The sequence below is a fragment of the Rousettus aegyptiacus genome, unplaced genomic scaffold (assembly GCF_014176215.1).
Source record: "Rousettus aegyptiacus isolate mRouAeg1 unplaced genomic scaffold, mRouAeg1.p scaffold_m13_p_14, whole genome shotgun sequence".
NCBI lineage: Eukaryota > Metazoa > Chordata > Mammalia > Chiroptera > Pteropodidae > Rousettus > Rousettus aegyptiacus.
In genome coordinates, this window is record NW_023416289.1 from 50,192,665 (window position 1) to 50,220,297 (window position 27,633).

The 27,633-nt window shown below is 47.3% G+C and overlaps 1 protein-coding gene across 8 annotated transcripts in view; it reads right to left on the reverse strand.

The window, feature by feature from the left end:
- Positions 1 to 27,633, reverse strand: part of ADAMTSL3 (ADAMTS like 3) — a 174,298-nt gene that overhangs the window by 123,529 nt on the left and 23,136 nt on the right. For 6 of the 8 annotated variants that reach the window (XM_016135354.2, XM_016135356.2, XM_016135358.2 and 3 more), the window contains one exon: positions 23,227 to 23,346. In XM_016135354.2, coding sequence (XP_015990840.2) covers positions 23,227 to 23,346 — 120 coding nt within the window. Of the gene's footprint in view, positions 1 to 9,142; positions 11,504 to 23,226; positions 23,347 to 24,147; positions 24,918 to 27,633 lie in introns of those variants that run through there. The other 2 variants (XM_016135357.2, XM_036231875.1) reach the window with 2 other exon arrangements.

A 27,633-nucleotide genomic window follows, 5' to 3' on the forward strand; every position in this document is an offset into this window, starting at 1 on the left:
TATTACCTTATCAAGCAGATGAAAAATCAGTAATGGTATAGAATATTGAAATAATTCAATTATAAACTGAATGAATATTCATGTATAAAAAATGTAAACTGACCACTAAAGAATATATATTCTTTGTAGTTATAAAATGTTTATAAAAATTGATCATAACCTGGGCTATGTAGTGAATCTCAAGAATTCAAAACATTGAAATCATACAAGAATTTTCTCTGCCCACAAATCAAATAAGCTAAACATCAATAAAAAAAGAAAACTAAAAAATTCCCAAATATTTAAAAGTTAAGAGATAGTCTTTCTTTTAAATAACCCAAATCAAAAAGAAATCACCATGAAAATCAGAATATATTCATAATAAATGAAGGTTAATATATTACATACCAAAACTTGAGGAAAGCAGTAAAGTTGTGCCTGGAAGGAAATTTATAGTTTTAAGTACACATATTTGAAAAGAACATTGAAAAAAAATCAATGATCTCAAGTTATTTCAAGACATCAGAAAAATGGTAGCCAATGAAGCTCAAAGTAGGTAAAAAAAATAAAGATGAGAACAGCAGTCATGAAATAGAAAACAAATATATGGAAAAGAGGATCAATGAACCTAAAAATGGGCTCATTATAGAGACTAATAAAATTGATAAATTCTTTGGCAAGACAGTGGAAGAAAAAGGGGAGAGAGAAGTCACTGAAAATCAGTTCCAAGAATGAAATGCGGAGCATCACTACGGATTTTGAAAATGCAAAAAGAGGATAGAAGATAATATCTTTACACTAATCAGTTTCAAAATTTAGATGCAGGTCCCTTGCTTTGAGGCAAGACAAACGACGACGTAATTCACCCTCCAGAGCTGTCCACAGGATGAGGCAGAGGCCGGGACTCTACCTGGAACCCACCTCCGATGTGCTTCCCCTCCCCTTCCCCATCCTTTTCTCCCACTCCCTGACAAGGTGTCCCCAGAAACGGTTCTTGAAAAACTCATTTGAACATGAATCCTTATCTCAGCTCTGCCTGCCTCTCCAACCTCAACCCAAGAGACGTCTTAAACTAAATACATGCAAAACAGCAGTAAAATAAAGACTGTGACTCAAATCTGACAAAACATTAGTTCTAGTTAATTCTAGATGGTGGGTACACGTAAGTCCGTTACTAGTCTCTGCATCTTTTTTCTTCTTCTTCTTTCGATGTTTTTTTCGAACTGAAACGAAAAAGGAGAGACTCCTTGGGGGATGCAGATAGGGAGAATCTCTGAGGCATTTAAGTCACCTGCAAAGGGAAAAGTGCCTTCTGCACAGCAACATTTAATGACAGGGACAGAGAAGCAAAACCTACAAAATCCTATTTAACATACTTTCTTACCCTACATTACCAACCACAAAATAGTCTTAAGAAGTACTTAATTTCAACATACCTCAAACCATATTTAGAACATTCGTATCTGACAATCCACAGTGGACTTCCCTTTCCAAGAAAGAAAAAAGCACAGAGTTTCAAGTCTAACGATATCAAGTTTTTTGAAAAATTCTTTTTCGACTTTTCTCGGTGATTTACTTCCAGCCATGGTTAGCCATTCCACATAGAAAAACACGGGTTCTGTGCCAACAACTCATCAAGAATATTACCCAGACCACATTTTAGGGGCATAGGCTTTAAACAAACTCCCGCAAGAAATATTATTTGACAGCTATGAACGTCATAAAAGGAGCCAGAGTGTTGTTTCTATCCCACGCCTCTCCTTCTGGGATCGGCTGGCAGTCGGCATGCCCTGGGCCACCCGTGGGTGGTGTGTCACCCCAGGTGAAGAGAGAAACGGGGACACTGAACATCCGAGACTGACGGCACTTGCACTGGAAGAGTTGACAGCAAAGTCCTAATTTCTTGACTAAAAATAGTGGAGCAGTCTCCTTGGCTAGACAGCAGTGGCCTTGTGCAAGTCATTTTCCAGTTAGCCAGGGCATTTGCAGGCTTAGCAACGTTAAACTTCACTTACTCATTTTTATATACCTGCATGAGATGACCTTGAATGTGCACAAGCTACATTTCAAGCACCTGCTAGGCACACATGTAGCCAGTACCACATTAGACAGTGCAAATACAGAAAATGTCCTTAACTACAGAAAGTTCTGGTCGTCATCAATAGTATAATTAACTGTTGGAAATATGGTCACAAAGTTGAAAACAAATCTAAAATATTTTTGGAAAAAAAGTGTGTGTGTGTGTGCACACGTGTGCACATGCACATATACACACATGTGAATATATAATACCACCTTACATTAAATCAATAATTTATTTGTTTTAATCATGCAGTTGATTAGCTTTTGGGCCCTTTTTTCATCTCATTTTCTTGTTTTCATACACTCTGTTTTCTTCAATTTCATCAATAGCCAACATTCATCAACGGCAAATGTTATTTAATATGTATTTGTGTTCAGCAACAAATTACCTTCTAAACATGACTTTTTTTTTTTTACCTCTTTGGGGTACACTTTGATGTTGCAATGAGAAATCCCTTCACATGTCTCACATTAGTCAGTCTATTCTAGGCGGGTGCTCCCCCCAAAATGCTGTGAGCAGATTCTCCTCGAGTGGAGCGTTTTAACTTCTCACCTGGACACTACGGGGGAATTCCTGATGCCTAGGGTGAGGAGCTGAAGGAGGAGTAGGTAGGGAACCGAGGCTGAAAAAATGATCCCCAAGAGAGAACATCGCCTGGGCCATTTCGCTCTGTAGCTTCCTGTCCCTGACAGGCTCCACACCACGTCCAGGAAATTTCCTGGCACAGCTGCTCACCTTCTTGGAAAAGACCCCAACGTCCTGAGAAACAACCTATATGAGAGGAGATCGCACCAACACCACGGGGTCCTGTCCGGCGTGGCCGCTGTCATGCTCGACGCACCTGGACCCGCACCAGCCAGCAAGGCCCCGAGCAGGGTGACTCCCCTCTCCCCGTCATCCGAGACTTAATTTCAAGACATCATAAATTTGGCTCGGCTTCGAACCTGCTGGATGACCTCCAACGCTTGGTCAAGTCAATATACGATCACGCTTTTTCTCTTCTGTTCATAATAATATAAAATGCCGAAGTTATAATGACCTTGAAATTATACTCAGCAATGACTCAAAGCTACAACCCAGCGTCACCTAGCTAACTTGGTCTGCTGACTTTTCGTCCTCCGGGTGTCAGCTCAGTGGCCACTTCCTCTGAGGGACCTTACCTGACTGTGGTCTGTAATTAAAGAGCAAACCATGAGATTATGGGAGTAATATCTGACTGCAAGGTCCATAAAACCCAGGATTTGATCCGGTTTCTCCTGCCAGTGTGCCTCCAGCACTTAGCACGGCACCCGACACAGGCGCGAAGCACTTCACGGAACTAGTCACCAAACGAATGCAGGAATAACAATTGACTTAAGGAACAAACAAATGCACACAGTTAATACGTCCAGTAATAAAAAGGATTTGGAGAACAAGCCATGTCTTGAGTCAATGAATAAGGAATTAAAATTTCTCCAATATGGAAAAATTTCTCTAGGAACCACTCTGAAAGAGAAGGGAGCCAGAGTCCTGATGGGCAAGTTTTTCTCCTTGGTTTATTGTGGTTTTTTTTTTTTTCTGTCCTTCTCAGCTATGCCACAGAACTCACAAGGGAGAAAGAAACACATCTCACCCAAGTCCTCAGTGAGTATGGGCTCATACCGGCTTACTTCCTTATTGCCAGTATGAATCCTCTTTTCATTAGTGTTTAAGCAGATGCTTGAATAGAGACAGCCCATCTCTGTACAAACGAGAGCTCATTCTGTCTCGTGTGGAGCTGGGTTGAGTTACTGGTTATGTTGTAGTTGATTAAGACACAAAACCCTCAGGCTTGTAATAGCTGATATATGATTCTGGTTCAGCTTGAATCCATAATCCATTGGCTTCAAATTCTGTGTGGAAATACGGGGATTTGGAAAGCCAAGAGAGTGGAGGAACTAATTAACTTAAAAATACCCAAACCAAGCCTTCCAGGAGTCTGCTCTTACACTGAACTGGCCTTTACCATCTTTCCCAAGGATGCACTTAAAGGACCTAAATGAATGACTAACTTTAATGTAGAATCACAGACCGCTAGGGCTGGGAGGGGACCTCCAGGCTTACCATTTTTACAGACAGGAAAACAGAGGCCCAAGAGAGAAAAGTACACAGTCAATTCGATGGCAGAGGGCTTGGGAGCGAGCTCACTCATTCTCTTCACTAACCGTCGTATTCACTTTCACGGCTTCCTGGTCCACGGCCATCTTCCTGCCATCTTTCGACTCTGGCCACTAGTTATCCTCTGCATCTAAGCCAGATGCGTCCCTTTAAAACATAATTTCACATCTGTCACGCCCACCCACTGCTCAAACTATTTAGCACACCCCTAATAGCCACAGGACAAAGTTCAAAGTCTTGCTTGGGCGTCAAGACCCTCCACCTTCTCCTTCCAACCAACATGGCCTCCCGCTGGGCCTCCACAGGTGACGGCCTCTACGGTTCAGCTGTTCTCATCATGGCTGGTCATCGCGCTAGCTATACATACCTCTGCTAATGCCATTCTCCCTGCGGTGACAGATGGCTACCCAGGATCCCCATCAACGAAGCTCTGGTGGCCTCGGCTGCAGGGGCATGTTCTCGAGCAGCCATCGGCCATGTGGGGGCAGCCCGCATCCTGGGACTGATTATCCATGGGTGGGTATAGCAGCCTGGCCCACCTCAGACAACTTGGGGACGTCTGAAGGCTCCACTGCTCCTGAGTTCCTTGTGGGGTGGGTCTGGGTCTGCATTGACAGCCCGACTTTGCCCTCCGTCTGTGCCATTCCCATCCCTCCCTTCCATGGGTGTCGATCTCGAAGGAACTCCCAAATAAACATACTGCACACTAAACTCCTCTCCGAGTCTGTGGCCAGGAAAACCCAACCTAGCACTCCCCACCCCAAAGTGCCCTCCATCTTCTTTCAAGGTCAACGGCCCAGACCACTCCTCTCTGGAAGTTGTGCAGCACATAGAGATCATTTCACTTATTTTATGTCATCACGAGCCACCCCGGGCCATTAGTTATTTACCAACTACGTGAAGTCGAAAGCATCCGCTGTGTCTCACTTCTGTGAGTGGCCCCAACAGCCAGCACCTGCACACGGCGGGAGCAGCCCCGGCGTGCTCATGGCGTTGCTGACGATGAACACGTAACCGAGCTCGCATCGGCAATCCATTTCGACCCCCGTGTCATTCTTCGTTCCCCCCTGGAACACGGTTCCCTGAGAGCAGGGCACTCCTGCGCCCACACGTCCCTCATCGCAGGCACTGGATAACTGACCAATCACACCGTCACGCGCCAGCCCTTCTAGAATGATGGAGAATTCGTTTGCATTTTTTGTAGTCTCAGACATGGGAGAAGAGGAGAGGAGAGGAAAGGGAACAGAGAAATGTTTTCAGGGGAACAGCATATGGTGACACTGTACAGAGTCACCCTTCCACACCTGTGAAGACTCCAGAAGACGTCGGGGAGGCACCTGCTGATAGCCGCCACTCTGGGCGTAGGGGGTCTGGGCCCACAATGCTCTGCAACAGGGACCACACCTTCATCTTCAAACAGCCAAGCGAAACTATGCCTCTTGTCTCCTTCTCACGGAGAACCATGGATGTTTGGGAGACGTGAGTTTGCCTTAATTAAAACTGGATCAGAATAGCGGGCGAAAGCAGACAACAAGTAAACAAAACTCCCCTAAGAGCCGTTCCGGCCCAGGCACGAATGCGGTGACATGTGAGCCCCTTCCGAAAAGAAACGAGGACTCTCCTCATCCTCCCAAGGAAACAAACAAACAAACAAACAAACGAATAAATAAATAGCACGTGAGAGCCAGCCCTGGAGGGCCTCCTCCGCCACTGCTCTGAAACAGCGTGGGGCCCGGCACCCAGCCCTTCTCCTCTACGTGTGGACAGGCCCGGCTGCGTCCCTGACAGGGCTAATGAATGGGGAACGGAAAAACTCGCCGGAGCCATTTTTCCTGCCAGGGCGGAAGGTGCAGAGCAGGGACGCGACTCCTGCCTCGAGATGCCAAATCACGCAATACTGTTTCAACACTCTGGCCAGGCGAGGAAGTGAAAGATGAGCAGAGGAAAGCAAACAGGGTCAGAGAAGCAGGAAACCTCATGGTGGTTACAGCCAGTGCCTGGCTGCCGCGTGTCGGGGCCTGCAGCAAGAAGGCAGCCCACCACTCCCTCTGATAATTAAATTCCCAAATTACACCTAGACCACACTACCTGAGCAGCATCCTTGGAAACCCTCTCTAGCCTGCCACTTCTGTTAGCTTCGGGCCTTTCCTGGGTGTCCAAACAGAGCTAAATGATGAGAGAGTTTCCTCAGAAAATCTCTGACAAGCTGTGCCTTCACATTATCGGAAATTATTCACTCCACTGGAATGGTAAGTAAGGACACTTCCTGTTTTATTTCATTTTGTGGGAGAAAAAAAAAAGAGAAACTACTTCAAACCTGCAGCGTCCCGTTTTCACCGAAGGCTAGCTCCGTCATGTTGCTGTCACTATAAATATCATTCATGGCACCCAACGTCCTTCATAAAATGACGCTGGTTTATTGCACAGCAGTCAGGAGCATGGGCTTAAAAGTGACATCGGATGACAGACTGTCCCTCTAGAGCTGGTGGTTTGGGCCCAACTGTCTAGCCTATCTCGATCCAGACTTTTCCATGGGAGGAATAAAAATGGGATTTGTGTCGGACACTAATAGTTGGCCCCCAACATCCACACCCTCTTTTTCAGTAGCAGACTGCCAGGTGGTGAGTCCTACTTCAACATGACAATCTTGTTCCTACCTCCCCAGCATCTGGGTGGCCACGTGACCCAGTTCTGGTCGATGACACATAACAGGTGCACCTGGCTCTGGGAGTTCTGGGCAAACGTTGTTTTTCTGATTGAGGCGACATGGGTGCCTCCACCCCTCTTCCCTCCTTTCCTCCTTGGACCTTGACGTGGCACCTTGCAGCGATGCGAGGCACAGCCGACAGAGTGCGGAGAACAGAGGAAAGGGACCCTGTGTCTGTGACGATCTCGCTGAGCTACTGCAGCAGGCCTTATCTGTGTTAGCGGCTGCAGACATGGCATTACATTCCTGCAGCTGAAAACACTCGTACCTGACACAGGGTTGTCACCAAGATTAAAGAAGGCAAATACGAAGGTCGCTTGGTGTGTCTGGCTCCAAAGCCCACCCTCCTCCCACGACCGCAGGTTGCCACGGAAACTGCATTCATCCAAAACACATGCTGCCCAGGGGCATAAACCAAGTGTCACCCTACACACCTTTTTGTAGCGGGTATTAATGCAAATAACCCCCTGCGATAAACAAACACAACCTTGGACATTACGAGAATGGCTCCTCCTCTAGAAAGCACTGACGTCCTGCTGACAAACCACGTCCAACCACCGACTGGAAAAACTCACGCCAGCAGCCCTCACTGGGGCGCCCGGGAGAGCAGCACAGGAAAGGCCTTGCTCATCACACCTGATGAGGTGGACAGGGCTCCACCTCACACGGGGCGAGAAGGGAGAAAATCATGGAATCAGAAGAATGCAAATTTGAACAAGAGGACTGTTGGTGTCCTGGGCAAGTATTAAGCATGTGGTTTAACCTTTCTCTATACAACAATGCTCTGCTTTTCTAGAATGCTTAGAATTAACTGTCTTAGATTAGTAAACTTTCAACATAAAGTAAGCCCCTTAAGATATTATTAATTTCTTATTAATGACAATATTATATTATTACATATAATATAAAATATTATTGTTACATATTGTTTTCATTTTTTTATTATGTTATTTCATAACATTATATTATAAATTTATATTACATATAATATAATGATATATAATAAAACATAATTATTACGTTATTATTTTCATTATTTTATTATTATTATTCCAAGTTTGTCTCTTTAGGTATTATTATTTGAGTTAAAGAAATACCTTCTTGTTAAACCTATTATTGTTATAAACATCAATTATTACACTTTTAATATTGTCATCAATCTCTTAAAATTCTCATTCAATCTCCTCACACCACTATAATAAAGCTGTCTGTTATATTTTAGGGCACAGTGTTATATACTAGTAACTCACATCTGTCTTTTATGTTTTAACCTAAAAAGGTGGACTCCACTTATTAATATGTTATTTAGAATTTTAGTATTTGGTTCATGAGCCTGCAGTATATTTTCCTTCTCTATGTTTCTTGGATGTTTTGGTATTCATATTATACTGCTCTTTTAAAAGGTTTTCTATCTCTTTCTATGCTCTGGACAGTTTATATTACTGTACATTTTTTTACAAATTGCAACAAATATGTTGGGAACTTTTACCTACGCAGATGCATCATAAATTGTTGCCATAAAAATTACTATCTGGACTTAATGTCATTATGAGTCTACATTTTATAAACTGTTTCAAGCTGTAAAGCATTACTATACAACCAAAAAAAATAACAATTTTTGTTTCAGAGACTCAGTATTCCCTTTACACTGAGAGGCTCACCTCACATTCCTCTAGTCTGAATGCCAACCTTTAATTAAATGTTCGTCTGCAACGTCTACTCCTCATGCACCATCCCAGATGTCTATCCAGCAGAATGGGGTCCCCTGGCCCTTCTGTGGTTCTTCAAGCCACTTTCCTGCTTTTACGAGGCACTAAGCCAAATAAATTACCTAAAGCGTTCGAAATAGATGTCAAAATTAATACGTGTTTATGCATATGAAACTCAGGATTTTGTTTTATGAAGTATAAGTGCTGTCAACAGACTAGAGAAGGTTTTAAAATAAAGTCATCCCCCCCAAAACTTAATCAACATCATTTTCTCCAGATGGTGCAATAGCCGCCATCAGACAAAGCTTACCAAGCATGGTGCAACCATTTGAAAGATTTGCACTAACATGCAGCATATTGCAGAATGAAGCTGTTTTCCACATCTCTAGACCCACACACTTTCTCTGGTGAGTCAAAATGACATGACATTCCACCCATATAATGTGGGCAGCCCACAAAAATGTCAAAAGCACCAGGCACTCAGCACCGGACCCAGAATTCCAATCACACTTATGGACTGTGACTCACCGTCTCTCCCCACCAAGGTCGGGATCTAATTTGAAGACATTGGTGCCTCAATAAATCTCTCAGGCCAAGAAGAGAGCCCCCCTCTCCACTTCTCTCCTCTACAGACACCTCTATCACAGCAGCAGAAGGAGGATTCTTCTTGTCCATGTGTCTCCCCCGCCGGGCAGTGAGTGGGTTGCAAACAGACTCTGCCCTGGTTCATTTTACCCCTGGGAGTTGGTGGAGAGTAGGTGCTCAGCTGGCTTGACAGAATGAAAGATTCAGCTCATTTTTTGTTCAGGGGAGTCTAAGAAGACATTTCACGCTGCTTCCCACTTCACTCTTATGGTTACAAACAGAGGTAAATTTCATGAAACGCGGAAAATGGAAATGAGTGGCAGGTCGTAACAAACGTCAGCTAAAGAACTCCTTAAATATACCCCTCCCCAAGACAATGTGGTATTGTGCATTTTCCGAGGGCCATGATTTACCCGGCCCGTTTCGGCAGATGCTAATGAGCCAAACGTCATTTATGACAGCATCCAGCATCCAGTATCTGTGCTCCCCATAGCCTGACGGGGATCACATTCGGTGATGCCGTATCCTCAGCTGTTTGTAAAGAAACATTCCCTCTTAACACAAAGAAAGACAAACGGGCACGTGCGATGTTCTGATAAAAACCCGACCCTATATAGGAAGTAGAAAGATAACCTAGCACAAACGAGGAAAATTCAGTAAATTCCATGAAATGTCAACGGAATGAAAATCATAGCATTACAGAATATAATCAAATGGTTAAAAAAGAGAGCCGAACGTTAATCTTTTTACAGTTTCTAATACAGTTCTAGAGTATTTCTTGTAATCCAAACTCATTAATAAATACAAAAGCTATAGCCCTGTTATATATTATCACCCATTATCATTCAAGCAAAACAGAATTTTCTGGGAAATGTATTTTTAAGGAATAAGAGTGACCTCAACTTGTGCCTTTCAATCCCAGTTTTATCCACATATGCCCTGATCTGACAAAGGAAGCACCTGTCAGATGGATAAAACATCATCTAATGCCAGCAGGGGAATGAGTTCTTCTGCAGGTAATGGCAGGTGCCCCGCCAGTCGGTGCATCATTTTTAGTTTAACGCTTTCTGAATGGGAGGCGTGCATTTAAACAAGGGACTTGGAAAATAACCTAATACTTTCGCCGTGCCCAGCATCAGTTCTGGAAAACCCCATCACCTTAAAAGCCATAGGTCAGTTTGCTGTGATTATCAATCCTCGGACCGCTGAGCTCATGCGTCCTGGAGGCTGGTTCTCGCTTTGCCGTGAGACTGTGCTTTCCGTGACCCCAGTCTCCACGGCAGCTTCCAAGTCCCTTCCCTCCCTGGCTCCCCACTGCCACGCGGTGACTCAGCACCCCTGAGGATGTCACTCAGGCCCCAGCCCCTCTTAGTTTACTATCCCAGGCATCAGAGGTCATTTCAGATGCAACCCTTCATGCTTTATTCCCAGAGCTCCCACCAGGAACAAAAACCCATTGACGGGGCAAAGTCCTAGGTGACCTGGGTGCCCGGCCTTCCCGACAGGTGCCACCTCCGGGCAATCAGCTCTGTACCTTCCATGATGCTCCACATCTTTTTCATTTCACCGGATTTTTCATTTCAGTTTTTAGATGGTATCCACCTCTCAAAGAAAAAAATTAGGACCTGCAGGTCAGACACCACCTCCACGAAGTTACCTGCTCGGTGACAATTCTGTCCTTCGGAGATTAAAGCAAAAACCATAGTTCCAAGTGATTTTTTTTTTTTTTCAAATTGAAATCCACACAGATATAGTATTTACTCCTGGTGAACTTTTTTTAATGCAGACTTTCCATTTTGGAAATCATCTGAAAAATTTGTCTAAGCATCCTACGGCTCATCTGAAGGTAGGGGACACCTTATAGACAAGTGATGTCCCTGTGTCCATTTGTATTTGTGTTGATGACTGTTTTCATGTTGATCGATCACCCAATGGGACGGACTGGGTTTTATTTTAGTGCGGTATCTCTCAAACCACCATGCAAGTTCTGAGGTTTGAATGCTATACTGTCAAGAGGCATTTCTAGGGGGTTCTCTGCCCACGCCAACCTACCCAACCTCAATTTTCCATACCTTTTTGAATCACAAAAATATTCCATTAAGTGATTTAACTTGAGCAACTTTAACGAGTAAAGCAAATTATGGTTTCCAACCAACTCTTTATAGGTTAGTGTTCGTTTTGCTAGATGGGTAGGCATATTCACCTTGATTTCACCCAAATGTAGACGTGTGGGGCTGGCATGGGTGAAATGGGATACCTGAACACAAGCGTCTCCCAAGGCTGAATCCCGTAGACTTACTTGCTCTGGAAAATAAAGGAAGAAAAGGTTTCCCCAGAAAAACAAAGTTTTTCTATAGAAAAAAAAAATAGAAAGGTAAAGTCTCTCATCTCAGTGAAATTCCTCAAAGAAAAACAAGGAGGAAATTCACCACCAGACATAGAAAAAGGTGGGCACCATTAAATGAGCATCGATTCTCGGGTGTCCGTTCCCCAACCCCTTTCTCTTTCTGCATTTCCTAAATCCTAAGATGCTGCTCCCTGCTTTATTTTGTTGTCATTCTATTCTACTAAATACTATTGGGAGAGTTTAATGTACTTTTTAACTTAAAAACTAGGAGTGGACTATTTTAAGGCTTAACGCTCAAGGGGGAAAAAAGTGCTTTAGAAACATTTTAGCTAAAGGTTTACACCAAGTTCGTGGCATTATAAATCCACGTCTTGAATGAGTTGAATCTGGGACGCAGCTCATGTTTAAACGGTACCACCCTGTAGCGATGCAGAAAACGACGCTGCTTCACGTTAGAACGCAGAACAGACTCAGCCTGTAAAATACGCTGATGGCAACACGATTTCACTGCCAACTGCCGGGCATACGTTGTCTTTAAAATAGTTAGTTTAGTGTTTAATGTAGCTATTCAGACCACAGTGCCCACTGACACATTTTAACTTTTGTAAATCCTGGAATCCGAAACACCTTTGTCACCCACCTCTTATTCAGTGCTTCTCGAACTCGAACGTGTTCTGATGTCAGAGTGTGTGAAACATCACGGAACACTTTTGCAAAGCTAGAATGCTATAAAACCGAATACTATGGAATGTTACAGAATACTAACAAACTAAACTTTATCTTATCATACGTATAATTTTGGACTAAATCGAAAACTGCCATATATCACATGTTAGTGTGATAAAGAGGTCGGGAACAAACATTTAAGATCTACAGAAGACACATCTAACTATAAAATGTTCTTCTGCTACTTAGTTTATTTCTTGTGAATTTGATGTGTTTTAATTACATTGTTTAATTTCAGGTGTGTGGTCTAGGACAGCAAAAAGTGAGCATGGCTCCCATTGAGACAGACCTCGGTGTGGTGAGGTCAAGTTGTTGTTTCCTTATTGATAATATGGAATGACACTATCTACATCACAGGAGTGGTGGCTTTCGTTTTGTTGTTGTTGTGTAATTGTTACTTTTCTATTTTTTTATTATGGAAATTTTCAAATAGACATAAAGGTAGACAGAAGAGTATAATGAGCCCCAAATACCCCTCACTCAGCCCCACCAGCAGCAACCCAAGGCCAATCGTGACCCTTCTCCTACTCATCCTCATTTTTTTTTAAGCAAACGCAGAACATTATGTCATTCCATCAGTAAATATTTTCATGTGCATCTATAAAAGATACTCCTTTTAAACATAGTCACAATGCTGTCTTCACATCTTAAAAATGGTCAATTGACAAAAAAAAATTCATTTTCCAATTTCCTTAACAATGGGCCAATTATAATCCTAGTCTTTCTAAAAAAAGAAAAACCTCCTCTTCCCTAGTTTTCAAGACGGGACCTGCAGGAGTTACTCTGGCTACAGTGCTATTTCGCATCACCCCACACGCGGCTCAATGCCTGGCACGCTGCAGAGATGCGGTCAGTAGCTGCTGAGCGGACGACTGGACAAGTGCCCGAATGAATCCGTGCTCCTTACACCCACTGCTGCTGAGCGCGGAAGTCGAACACAAGAGACCTCGGCTCAAGGCACTGGGACGCGTCATGAAAACGGCATGTTCGGGCTTAGTTGTTCAAATAGAACATCATTGCATTTAATGCATGTATCTAATATGCCAAGAGCTCTGTTCGACACGTGCGCATTCTAAAGTAGCAGAAACCTAATACGAAGGCAAAATTTGGAGCCAAAACGTCTTGACTTTTCCGAATGAGAAAGGAAAATGTGCTCAACTATTTTCAACCCTGCAGAATTAAAAACCTGCCGCCTTAAATCCCCGAGAAAGGAATTAAGAGAAGGAGTCATCCAAAGGGACCCAGAGCACTGTCCTCGTTGGTGGCCTGCCACACGCAAAGAGTCGAGAATTAAAAGTAGAGCAGCCAGTGTCCAAAAACAGAGAACGAGCTGATCCTCCAACCAGGCCATCGGACTATTATCGCTGTTTACACAAAAGGAGATCACAATCACAGCTGCAGGTAGAGAGTGAAAAACAGGAACGAATACGCATACAAATATATACACAAAAGAAGTCAGGACATGCTGTGTTATGACAAAGGATTGCTAACATTTCGGAAGAATTTATTTTATTCCTTGGGGTGCTCAGGAATAAAGCTATAATCAGAATGACTTCAAGTCCGGTAACTCCTGGAAGTAACTGTCCACCCACTCTGTGTCCAGGGGGAACGCGGAGAAATCACACGGGCTCGCTCTAGGACGCTTACTCCAGCAGGAGGGGGAGGGCACGCGCGTGAAGCATTACACACTCAGATGGAGCCTTGGGCCATGAGTGAGGATGTTCTCTGAGGAGCAGGGAGAAACCGCTGGAGGCGGAGCCTTCCCTGAGGCTTGCTGGGAGGTGCAGAAATCACAGATGCTCGGTGAGGAGTTCGGCAGGTCGAGGGCCTGGCACGGGCAACGGTCAGAGAGGCCTGAAGTCCAGTGTGGCCAGCGTGCAGGGCACACACATACACACACAAATAAAGCTGGGGAAGACAGGTAACCAGGACACAAGCAAGGTATAGACCTGAATGTTGCCCAGGAGTTAGGCTATTTCAGAGGAGGAAACAAACGGGATCCCCCTGAAGGTCTCTGACAAGGGACGTGACCTTCAACGAGCAAACGTTCATGGTGCTTTAACTATATGCCAGGCCAAGGAGTAAGGTCTGAGGCAGCCGTGATGAAAAGACAGAGTCCCTTCTCCCTATGGGGACGAGTCAGAGGAGGAAATAATCACCGTGCTGGGGGCAGAGGAAAGGGGATTAATGAGAACCCCAAGGGGGATGAGGAAGACATGACAGAGAAAGTACTCAGTGGAATCCAGGTCTGGGAAGGGAAGTGTACGTGGTGTGCTGTGTGTTCATCTCTGCATAGCTCACGTGCGTTTGTGTAAGCAGCCACACATTTTTAACTTTTGGAAGCAAAAACCTGTCCAAAGCAATTGTGCACTTGTGCACATGCAGAATGAAGAATGGAACTGAAACGGCTTCAGGGGAAGAGGCAGTATTTAAAGCCATCAGTCACTGCCTGGAGCTATCACCGCTGACCCTGGGGATGCGAGGCTTGACAGAAAGCACTCCAGATCTCAGGTCCTGGATCATGTTTTCGCGAAGCAGTTCACGAGGCAGCATCCCCACTGGGTCTGCTGTTTGAATAAAAGAGTGACCCAGACTCGCACTAGAAATTCAAAGCGACTGAGCACACACACCTCCTCCCTGCTGACTCCCTTCCCCGCCACCCACAAAGGAAGGTTAAGGTCTGCTCAGGAAGCAGAAAGTGCTGGAAGGAAAAAATCCCCAGGGCGCTTAAAAAAAAAGAAAGAAGAAAGGAAGACAGCAAGCACCCCTCATCTCACACGGGTGAGGAAGAGAGTCCCCCGGTATCAGGGGACTTCTCTACGGAAACAAAAATCGTGTTGAAGAATGAACAAGGGGTCGGACAGAAATGGTGGGGTGGGGGAGGAAGGGGGTCAACGAAGCAAAGGGGGTGTTTCAAGCCAACTGGGACCGTCTGCAGCCGTGAAGGGCCATGGGAAAGGGGACACGCGGGCTTCGTTATTCGAAGCACGCCTCAAAATTCGCTGGAAGGCAATGCTGACAGAGGTCCAAGTGGGTCACCCCGAACAGCCACACGCTTGTCCCCTATTTAACCTCAGGATGTCCTGCCAAGCGCAGCAGCCACCACAGGGCTGCTGATATCATGTGGTAGCTCCAGCCCCAGAGTGGACAGAAAAGCGGGGCTGAGAAGTTGGGCGAGGAGCCATCACTGTTTACCCGGGACTAGCTCAGTCCCAAGAAAATGGAGACAGTTGGCCGCCCTACAGGTGTTTACGTATGACTCATTAAGAATATTTTTTAAAGGTGACTAAAAGAGAGGATGACACAGTAGAGACTTTCAAGGTACTTCTCCGCCTGGCCCCACGCACCCACACGGCAGAGCCATGTTCCCTTTTCTGGAAGAAACTCGGAGAACGCCTCAGCTCCCCAAAGTCCAGACCCAAGAAAATACGGTCCAGAGTGATTAAGTCCTGAGCATGAGCGAACAGAAGCGTCCACAGAGTGACCAGGGCCTCACAGAGCCGTGGGCCACCAGGAACCTCTTTGCGAACCATGTGCTTCTGTGATATGTAGGCTAGAACTGGCCCGACATTAGGATACGCTTCCGAGCTCCAAACGAGCCCATCAAAACATCATGCCTAAGATCCCTCCTGACCGGGAACAAATGCCATTATGGCCTCTACGTCGAGCCCTTCCAGGTCCAGCTGGGTGAGAACCAGCGAGGCTCCCGCTGCCCGACACAGCCCCAGCACCTGGCCGGCGAAGCAGCTCGCCTTTGTCTCTGTAGCTCTCTAGGTCTCTGTTTGTTTTTTTTTCTCCTTGACAGAGAAAGAAAGAGGATGTTTTCACTCGGTGCTCACCTGCCATCACTCCCCGGCCTGTAAGTCCCATCTCCTGGCCCAACAGAGCAGACACTGATAACACCCGCTCCCTGTGTCACGCCTGAAGAGGACAGACGGAAACAGAACTCAGACCAGGCATCCATCTAGAACACACGCACAGTAGCTGGGGAGAGAGGCGAGCCCACGGGCTTCTTTTCATCCAGGCATGGAGGATGACAGAGTAGCATTGCCCAAAGAGGCCTAGTCTCAGAACGACAGAAGACTTTGGGCCTTTCTGAGCAAGACTGGCCGGACCTCGGACAGAAGGGACATCTGGGCACAGGCAGCAAGGGCCGTGTCAGGTCAAGACCTGTCTCTCACATCCCTGACCTTGGTGAGGGGCTGCCTTGAACTCTCCCACCCTGCAGCCGCCATTCGATCCATCTGGTGAAAGTGATTTTTTTAAAAAAAAAATCACATAGCACCCCAAAAATGAGTCCAAGAAGATACCATTCCAGGGAAAAGAGATCAAAAGCGGGGTGCCGCCTCTCCGTTCCCAGACCTGGTTCTTTCCTGCTTGAGAAATAACCAATTCTGCAAAAAGCTAAACGCGACTGAAACTCGGAGTCCACGTGTGCCAGAGCCCATCGGGAGAGCGTGCGCCGTCACAGGAGTGACAAAGGTGTGCCTGCTGGGTGCCTCACGTAGGGACAGACTACACGTTAGCCCGGTGAATGTGTTCCCATCTCCTAGCAGGCCATGGACTCACTTTCTCATTAGATCACAACATCTCTGGAATATTTAGGGAACATCTGACCAGGATTACTCACTAACAAAGGAATGAGCCGTTCAAACTCAGATGGCTTGCTGCTGAAAAGTATCAGACACACGGGCCAGAAACAACACAGAGAGTCTCCTGTGTGCCGACCGTGTGAGTGGCTCCTTTTGACCGGTCAAAACAATGAGTACCCTATAGATCTGAGGGCTGTGTCCACCTTCCTTGATTAGAAATTTCAGAACTTGGCATATACTTCCCAAGTTCAAAACTATTACATAAATACCTTGGAAATATCGAGTGATGTTTCTGAGGACTGCCAACAGTTTAACCACAATGAAGCTCCCAGCCAAGACATTCATAAAAAGTTCGGAAGAAGTCACTTTGAGAAAGATGTACTCACAGCAAACAGATTTCTTCTCCTTAGAAAGAATGTGTAAATCAGTAGTTAAACAAGGAAACGGAAAATCAGTTTTGTCATAACAGTCTAAGGAAAAAGACACTGGAAAGAAGTTTAGAAATGAGACTACACACAGACTTCCTTATTAATATCTGATTGTTACTACTAGTGTGAAAAATTCACTCAAACGTTTCTGTCATGCTTTTCCTTTCCGCAGAGTAGGGGTAAAAATGTCTTAGTTGGGCTGGAGGGCAAAGAACTGGCCTTTGACTTGGCTGCAGCCTGGCTGTGTGATCTTGGGCAAGACGCTGTCCCTCTGCAGGCTCGAGTTCCTCACCCGTAAAAACAGAATCTCTAAATGTCCTTCCAACTCCAACATGCTAGCATGCCAGATGCCAGTCAGGGCCACACGTCTAGCCCTCTGCCTCCCAGGCGGAGAAAATCGTGAAGGACATGCAGATTCGAGAGAGGTATTTTAAAACGAGGAATCACACCGACAGGCAGTCACTAGCATCCAAGGAGGAACAAGGAACAGTCAGCTATGACTCTGTGGATAATGTCACAACACCTTGGGATTTTTACAAACTCGGAATTTTACAAACACGACACTTGACAAATAGAGAACCATGCACACCAGAATCTGCTTTTGACTACAGAAAAGTAGCTGAAATTCTTAAAAGAGATGCCCATCCAAGGTGAGGGGTGTGCGGGGAGAAGAGATACTAGATGTCAGATTTTAAGAGCTAAAACGAATAGAAGAATAACATGAAAGCAATGATAGATCAGAGTATAAGTAATCGCATTGTTAGTGTGGGAGGAAAATTCTTGAATCCACTTAAGAGACACAAAACAAATACAAGGACCCCTGGGATATGAATCAAGATGGTTCTCTTCTAAATAGCTGCAAGCTTACACGACATCCTAGGCTACATTTAGGAAAGTCAGAACCCACCACTAACTGAATATCCAGCCTTGTCCCATAAGCCTGGAACCCAAATTCACATTTTTTTCCCCTGCCTTTTGGTGATTCATAGCCTAAAAGTGGCAAGATAAACATTACACCAACATGTGTACACATAAAGACCATCCACGGACAAAGAAAAATGTGCACAGGCCCTAACTTCTAAGTGTGCTGAACGCCCTCACCTCACTGTGGCTGCCAATGAGGAGAGAAAATGTCACAGCCAATCCACCAAGTCTGGGAAGAAACACCTTCCACACACCCCTACGCCTAAGAAACAGTAAAAAGTAACACACACAAAAAGAAAGGAATCAGTGTGAAAAACAGAGTTTTCTAACTTGTTTTTCTAATGACTTCCAACTGAGAAACACTAAGACTGAAACAGACTTTTAAATAGGTCCCCGGAATAACTTACAAGGCCCCACACTAAAAGCTTCTATAAGCTGAAGGTGAGGATGGAAAGACTGGCCACCCTCTCCCTCCCGGGAAGAGACCGAGGCAGAAGGTGACCGAGCAGCTCTCGGCGGTGCCTTCGTCGGTCATGGGAGGAAGAACAAACAGCAGAATTCAAGAGTCTGCCACCCGGAGTCAACCAACATTCAGCTGTTGGTCTCCAAACAGGTCCTGCATGGGGCAGATCTGCAAAACTGCCATGAGGCATGACACGCGAATCTGCCCCAGAGCCTGGCTGGCTAACAAGGCTTTCGACCACAAGCGCTTTGGTGAGTCATCCCAGACGAGCACGTTTTAACTACCTCGCACGACTGGTGCAACCGAACGGCAGAAGGCTCCCGTTCCAAGGGCACGTGCACCGAAAGGAAGCCGGTGACGTTTAATTTCAGCTACCATGCTTCACCTAGACTTTGCAGGGAGGGGAAGTCATTCCTATGGAGATAACTATGCTTCTGAGTGCCATCAGCATAACTAATTCCATGCTCTGGACGGGTTAAGCATGAGCTGATGAAGCGGCCTGTGAAGAATAAATCACTCCCTTTGGTCGACTAAGGTCTCCAAAACCCTACTGACCAGGACAGTGGAATCGGGATGTTTAGAAAAAGAGATCATTTGCTAGGAGATTCTTCTAACCGATTCTTCTGAGCTGCATCGAGCTCAGAGCGGGGAAGCCTGAAGTCTGAAGGGTAATCGTAGATCTTTTCACATAACCGTCTGGGTGTCCCCAAGTCCGTCATTTGTACATTCAGTACCTCTGTTTTCTTGACTTGTAAAATGAGGCATTTGAGCCAAAGTCTCCACCAGCTGTAAAATTCTATGTTTCTCTAAGTAACAGTATACCGCGTCGCTGGCAAGGCGACCTCGATCATCAGAATGATCCAATTAACGCCGCGCCATGCAGAATGTTCCACTGGTGGTTTCAAAAAAAGCGGCCCTTTTACAGAGTGGAAAGGTCAGATCATGAAATAAAGCCAGTCACTTTTGTTTTTCAAAACGGATGAAGAACTCGCGGTCAAAGACATGGACTGTGTTGTTCAAACGACAAGCTAATGAGTGGCCCACGCAAGACGAGGCCGCCTCACGCGCACTGTCTGCCCCGCACCGCAGTCGCGAGCCCAGCTGGCTTCAGGATCCTGCCTCCCTCGCGAGAAGCTGCTTCCGCCCCCTGCGTGATCCACACTGTGGCGTTTACGTGACTCATTAAACACAGCCTACATCACGGCTCTGCTTTACTAGCCTCTGGGTTCTTAGTTTTCCAGACACTTAATCCAGGAGACATTTGAAGGGTGACCTAGAGGTTTTCATGAAAATTCGCCAGGACGAAATACTTGAAGAAGTCTTCCAAGGAGTGCCGTAGAGAGCAAACATCAACACTCCAGTCATTGCTTATCAGATGAGTATTTTACAGATAGAAAAATCCTAGGGCACCCAGCGACTTCAGTGAGGCGACCAGACTGCAGCCTCGATAGTGAAAGAACTTTGTCTCGTTGGCTTCAGGCCCCTGTGACAACAGGACAAGGCCGCTGGCACGTGTCTGCAAACCCCACAGGTAGGTACGTGAACCACGTGACGGCACCTACGCGGACCTGCACCTATTTCTGGCCATGGAATGCCCGCAGCTGCTGGGGGACAAAGGCTGTGCTGGCAAATGGCCCCCCACTGCCCTGCTGCGGGCTCTTTGGAGAGACCGCCCTGAAAACCTTATAGGGGACAACCTGGGGATTCCTGTGCAGGAGCCATGCCGCATGCCACCCAATACGCTGCAGTCCATTCCAGCGTGAGACAGTTTGTTCCAGAGTATACAACCGGCAGACATTAAACCCTAAATCACATTGGATTCAACAACCTGCTCGAATCTCAGACATGATGACGTGTGAAAGAAGCCAGACACCGGTGAGTGTGTGCTGTACGGTTCCGTTTCTCTAAAAGCAAAAATAAAAATGAAGAACCAATCTGTAACAGTGATCGAAGTGAGAATGGAGGTTGTGCCCTGGGTCGGGGGTGTGGACTGCAAGGGGGGGCTGGAAATGCTCGATGTCTTGATCTGGGTGGTGGCTACGCAGGCGTGAAAAAATTTAATAATTCAGCAAGTTCTGTACTTCAGATGTGTGTGTACTCTGCTGTACGTACATTATACCTCAGTAAAAAAGTAACTTAAAATATTGCGTGAGGCCCCATGATGTGTACGGGGAATACGCTTCAGCGTGAAGATATCTGAGATTCTCTGAGCTGCATCTCGGCAAAGATATTATCAGTAATAGCAGTAGCTAGATTAAACATTTATATGCACCAGGCCCCATGCAGGGAGACATGTGAAATACACACCATATCTCCTTTAATCCTTAAGACATTTCCATGGGGTAGAGACCATCCATATCTCCATTGCACAGATGGGGAAACTGAGGCACCGAGAAGCAGAGTAATATGTCCAAGCTCACGCAGCGAGTAGAATGTCAGAACTGGGATTTGAGCCCAAAGCATTGACTCCAGCGCCTATGTCCTTATACGGTCGTGACGTTTTCTCCTCTGCTGCAAGATGAGGGCGTTTTTCCAGGTGGGTCACAGCTGGTGCCTTCCAGCACCTCCCGGTGCCTGAGAACCTCCCGACAGAACAATGCGGGCTGCACCCTCGGCATCGGGCGGGTGGGGGGGAGGAATGGAGGCTCGGGACCGGGTGTGCCTGGTGCGAGGGGCCGCTTCCGCTGCCTCTGGTGGAGCGTGGGCCCCGCTGTCGGTGCGTTGCAGTTTGACCTTGTTCCTTTCCCTTCAAGGACACACGTGGTGGGGACGACACTCGCTGGGCCGTCTGGACCACCGCGTGCCACGGAGCGCCACACACTTTTAAGGCCTTTCGAAAAGACTAAAGGGGCATTTTTTCCCCTCTCTTTCTCCAACTTTTATATTTGGTATTAATGTTGTTATTATATTAAATATAACCTATCTGTGGGACCTGGAGAAGGTATTCACTGCTCTTTCCTTAGAACATACACAGCTCGTGATTTTTCCAGACACCCTCTTTTATCCTTACTGCCTTCTCAATTAGTTTCCCTGACGTGCTCGTAGGAAAACCTGTTGGATCGTGGATTTCTAGATTAAAAGGAGCCATTAATTACAGGAAGGGCTCAAACTGACTTAATAACGGCCTAGGTCCCACTATCAGGTCCAAATGCCTGTCCAAAGCCTTCACAAAGCAAAGGCGGAATTATGTCCCTCCCCACCCCAGCTCCTGTGATAACCATGTATTTCAAGTAACTTGAAAAAAAAAAAAGGTTGAATATTGAAATTTTTGATTAAAAAAATTGATCTCATCTCACCACTGCCACAGGCCCACAGCCTGCCTCTCACCCCACCTAGTCCCAAGCTCAGTGTACCAAGCACAGGTCACTCAGCGACAGCCTGGAGGATCAAAATTAATGGGGCGTCTCCGCCCTGAGCTGGGACACTGAGGACCGGGCAACAGACACCTCCACCTGCCCTCCGTGCCCCATTCTCCAGCCTCCATCAGCCTGTTACGCTGCCTAAGACTTTACTCCTTCTCCCCATTTAATTCCTGGCGCTTGGTCTGGCTCCAGCCAGCCCAGAGCTGGGTCTTGCTCCCACGTGTTGTATCTTCCGTTTACCCACATTGGCAGACTGACCTTCCCAGAGCTGCTCCTTCTGAGTGACAGCATTCACCCCCTAACTAGCCCTCCACTAAGTAAAGCCAGAACATGCTGGCCTTAGCCACACAAGGACAGCCCGGTGGACCTCGGTCCCTGGGCCATCACCTTCCACCATCACAGGCCCTGAGAAGATGTTCTAGCCCTGTTCTTCATTCCACTTGGCCTTGTAGGTACCCAGGTCCGCCAGACTCAGCAAAACCCCGTGTCACCCTAAATTCCACCCCTGTTGGCATTGCCACTCCATGAATCCAGGCTCTATCTGCTGGAAATCTCTGCGTTTGGCAAAGTGGACATGCTCCGTTTCGAATGAGCTGTGAGTGATTTCAAAGTCATGTGCCTTTAACACGGCTCAGGCATCAACGTGAATAGAGAATGGAAAAGAATCTGGGTCCCGGGTGCCCAGGGTCTGTGTCTCGGCCAAGTGCAGGCTTGTTCTGTAGTTAGCCGTCACAAAGTGATTTAAACACATGTTCATGCACACACACAAACACACACACACAAGCATGCCTACTTTGTTCTTTTCTGGAAAGTGAGCTTGGAAAAGAAAAAAAAAACCAACTTTGTTGCTGGTGAAAGAAACGAAGTAAAAGCTAAGAGGGCAAAGAAAGGAATATTTAATCAGAAAACAGAGCTTTGGGATAATTTCGGAACAGAATGATAAATTCAGTGATGGTTAAAATGAATGGATTTGTCATATAGTCCTGAGGAAGGCAAGGCACGGTGATGCTCAGGTCGATGTCCCAACCAGGACGAGAACCTCATACATTTTGGGGTCCGACCCGGGTGTTGAACTCATTGGGCCAAAGGGAAAATACAATCGTTTCGAAGTGACTTATGAGAAAATATTTCCGGCCTGCTGGCAAACGGCAAAGCCAAAGGGAGGCTCTGTTACGAGGGTCTTACCTGGTCGTCGTAGCGATAGGTGAGAAACTGCTCCCCCGTGGTATCTTCCAGAAAACTCCCCTGGGGAGAGAGTGCAAACTCGGGGAGGAAATAGGCCCCAGTGGCCTTCTCCGCTGAGGTCTGAAAGGCAAGACCACTCGGTTACAAACCAGGCTCCAGTACGGACCTTGACAGGTGACCCCTGAGCAGGGAAAACCCATGAGAACTGCCTGCTGAGGCTGTGGCAGGGAAAGGGAAGGGCCCTCTCTCGGCCAAGGCCAAGGTGTGACACACCAGTACCTGCGCTGAGGCACCGTTAGACCAGGATATCACCTGGTCCACCTCAACCTGGCACACACAGCATTTATTCCCTGACACCTGCCACCCGCTCCCCACGACCTCCCAGGGGCCTGGCCACAGGGCGGTGACCTTGCTTAGATTTCATCCTTGCGAATCCACTGTGTCTGGGATGTTCTCTCTTTCTTACCTTTCCTTTTCCCTTCCCTTCCTTTCTCTTCCTTCCTCCTTTCTTCCCTTCTATTTTTGTTTGTTTGTTTGTTTGGTGAAGGGGTGATAAACTTTTTCCCACACTACTACAGAAATGCACGTTCACTGTAGAAAGTTCAGAAGATACGGATGAGCACAAGGAAAAGAAAAGTCACTCATAATCCCTTCGACCTGTAATAACCACTTTAACTGTCTTGGTGTATTTCCTTTGAGACTTTTTTCTCTATGCTGCTTTGTATGTATGTATATTTTTTTAAAAATCCAAAGTTAAATACACACAGATTTTGCAGAAAGAGCCTGGTTCAAGAAAAGGCACCCCGGCATTCTACCTGCTGGAGACTATGGCTTGGACATGATGGCCTGATGGGCTGGCCACTGTCACCCCCATCCGGGGGGGACACATCCAAAGGAAGCTGGCATATGCCAAATACTTACTAGGACCGCTGCCTTGACTGGCCCCAGAAGGAGAGAGATGAAGGACATGGAACCCCACTGATCAGAACCCTGGGTGACTGTGCCTCCGGTGAGGACCTCGCACCCCCTGCTTGAGAAGGAAGGAGGGAGAAGCAGAGTAAGAGGGCCGGGGTGTTCCTGCGAAGAAACTGCTCTCTGCAAACAGACACTGAGGGAGGGGGAACTGTACCCCTCAAGTAGCTCTGCTGCCCCAATGCTATCACAGCCCTAGAGTGCAGTGGGAACTTTGGTTAAAGCGAAAATATCCACCTGAAAACTGCCCTTCAAAAAGAGGAGGAAGCCCGTGACAGCTTTGCCAAAGCACATGGAGCAGGAAACGACATGGCCAGCCAAAGATCCTCGAGGTTTCCTTGCTGAAGTTCATTGAAGCCAGGGCGTCAGCACCAAGTGAGCAACAGGTGTCTGTCTGCCCAGAGCCCTGCGGCCCCAGGTCTCTGTTGCCATCCCTGGGATGGCTTGCTTGAGGCCAGGTTTCTCAGATTCGAAGTAGGAAAACCGCCTGTCAAATTTCCATTAGGCGGCTGAGCTGCCCTTGGCACCGGCCCGTCGCCCTGGTGTTCAGACACCACCGCGTTCGCGGGGATTTTCTCTGTTATGTCTCCTTCCTGTCGAGGAGCCCGTCCGCCTCGGCAATCCTACCAGATGCCCTGCAGCCTCGACCCGAATACCAGTCGTGACGGGGAGCTCACTCTCCCCCAAGGTAACAGGGGTCTGTGAAAAACCAGCAAGTTCACAGAGGCCACACTAGTCCGAAGTGGTCCACTGCTCCCCAGGTGAGGTGGGAGGCGTCCTTCCCCAGTCATCCTCTGCCACACCCTCTGCCCGCCCCCGCCCCCAGTAAACACACATGTTCCAAGTTGAATTCGGGAGTCACGGAATTACGAGGAACCCAAGAGACAGTGGGACCCCAAGCCCTCCCCTGCAGCACCTCCTAGAGTCAGACCCTGCAGAGCCAACGGCGGCGGCCCTCTGAAAAGAAGACTGGGTGAGAAGCGAACACTCAAGTTCACTGAGCATCCACTGTGTGCCAGGAAGTGTGGAAACTGCCGGAAGTCCCCTGTGAGGCAGGAGCCATCAGGCTCCCTCCGCTCGTGCAGAAACCCAGACGAAGGAGATCGGGTCATTTCACGGGGGACACGCAGACTCCCAGCTGCTGACGGCAAGTTCGCCTCCCGTGGTGCAAAGCTGACTTAGCACTGGGCCCTCCTTGAGACGCGACGGCCAAGTTCGTGTGCGGCTTCAGAAAGCGAGCACCCTGCCGATGCCGGGGGGCGAGGAGCGTGCCCGGACGGCAGCTGGAGAGGCTCCCCGTCAGGGAGGCTCGGGGGCTTGTGGCTCCTCACGGGACAGATGGGAGAGGTCGGCGCCCTGACGTAGCAGGAGCTGAAGGGAAGGTGCAGGGGAGACCAAACCAGGAAGTGTGCGATCTCCCCAGGGCACAAAACACGTCACCCCCAGCCACCGTGCACAGGTGCCCAGCCACCAGGGATGGGGCTGGGAGGAACGCAGATGGGCCCTCCAGGGACCGCACCTCTGAGGTGGGGCTGCAGCTGTGTATCACGCTGAGCGGGACCAGGGCGGAGACCCGGGCCCTTCAGCAGGCCGAGACGAGCCTGTCTCCAAGGCGATGGTGGCTGTCCCCAACTGCACTCCCCTCATTTCAGATGTGCCCATGTTGACCACCAGGAATCCAAGAGACCCCTTCAATTTGGCAATGACTCGGGCAACGCACGGGCGTTAAGATGTGAGGTGGAAGAGATGAGCTCCCAGCCGACCCTCATAGGCTGGGACAAAAGCTGACCCCTAAGAAGGCAAAGCCCTGAGCCCCTGTGACAGAAATGGTCCTGGCTGGGAGGTGGGGGCCACTCCCGCAGGTGAAAAGTCTCTTTACATGACAACATTCAGTGATTCTGGAAGTGCCTCTCCCAGGTGGAGCGGGCAGGACCCCCCACCCCACCCCACCACCCAGGAACTGTCTGAGAGGAGGACTTTCTCTGGGGGGGTCTCAGCGAGGCTGTTCCTTCTAACCTGGGTAGCACACAGGACTTTACAGTTTGTACCTTCCAAGGCCCAAGAGGAAAAATCACGTTAACCGATACCATTTAAACTCAGCACACCAAGCCCATTTTTGTTCCCAACAGCACAATTTGCATTTCGTTTCCTGAGCCTGAAATGCAGCTTAAAATAGAAGCCTTCCAAATCATTTTGGGTTTTCAAGTAGGATGTCATCACTCCAAGACTTTTTAAAGTCTTAAGTGTTCCCCCAACTTCCTGATTTAATGTAAAATACGTTTGTTTCCTTTAGCAGGGTTGGAAGGGTGGGCTGAAAGGAAATTTGTTTTTGCATTTTTTTTTTTTTGAGTTTTTAAAAATGAATGTTAGGGATTTAAGCTCTGCCTTCTCTATGGGACACCAACTAATTCATATGTTCTGATATTGCTGGGCTGACAGGCCTAAGGCTTGATTAGATGTCTGAGTACACCTCAGCCAAAATACCATGCAGCTCCCAACTTCGGCTTTATGCTCGAGTCACTTTTTCTAAAGAAATATGAGCAGCGGCGCCTCCTGGATCCGTTCCAGAGCTGGGGGGGTGGCCTATGCCTTGCGGGTACACACATATAGAATGAGCTGTGACACAGAGAAGGTCTTGCCTTGCATAAGTCACGTTAAGACTCTTCGGCAAGCTCGAATGCGAAGGTCATAGATGTCATTCGTAGCACACTGTTCCTCCGTCTTCCACGAAACGCGAATTCTCTCCCGAATTTTCTCCCTTCTCTCCTCCCCTCCCCTTCCCCTCTCCACACCCGCGTGCGCGCACACACACATATACGTGCACGCACTCCCACACACGCTGACACACGCATCTTTAATCAGTACTGCCACGCAGGGCCAAGAGCAATCAGTAAGACGATTGTGCTGGAACAGATTTCGCCTCCCCGCTCCCCGAAATGAGACGACGTTAGAAACTCAGTACTAACGCTCCTCTACATCGCCACCTTGCTCAGTGCTCAGCAGACCTTCAACAATTAATTTTTCTTTCCCGGAAAACCCGACACGGGCTGCCCCTCCCCACCCCTCAGGGCTCTGTGTGTCTAGTGCCCGAATATTCTCCCCACCACAGAAAGACCAACACGCTCTGGCCACATACCATGCTGGCATTTCGCGAGAGGTTATTGTAAAACTCGACTATTACTCTGAACGGGGAGAAGAAAGAAAGCCTCCCTCTGCCAATACACTCAACATGAATCCCTCTTCCCCAGTGCCCATCTCCCCCTACCCAAAATGTTTGTTTGAGTTCATTTTTCAAGACCTTGAAGTAAGCCGACCCATTAGAAACAGGTTCAATTAGCAAAATAAGGCTACGATGGAAATAAGGTTACTGTAAAATACCACAGGGGGATAAAATGAACAGGGATCTCTCAATGAGAAACAAAACTGGACGGACGG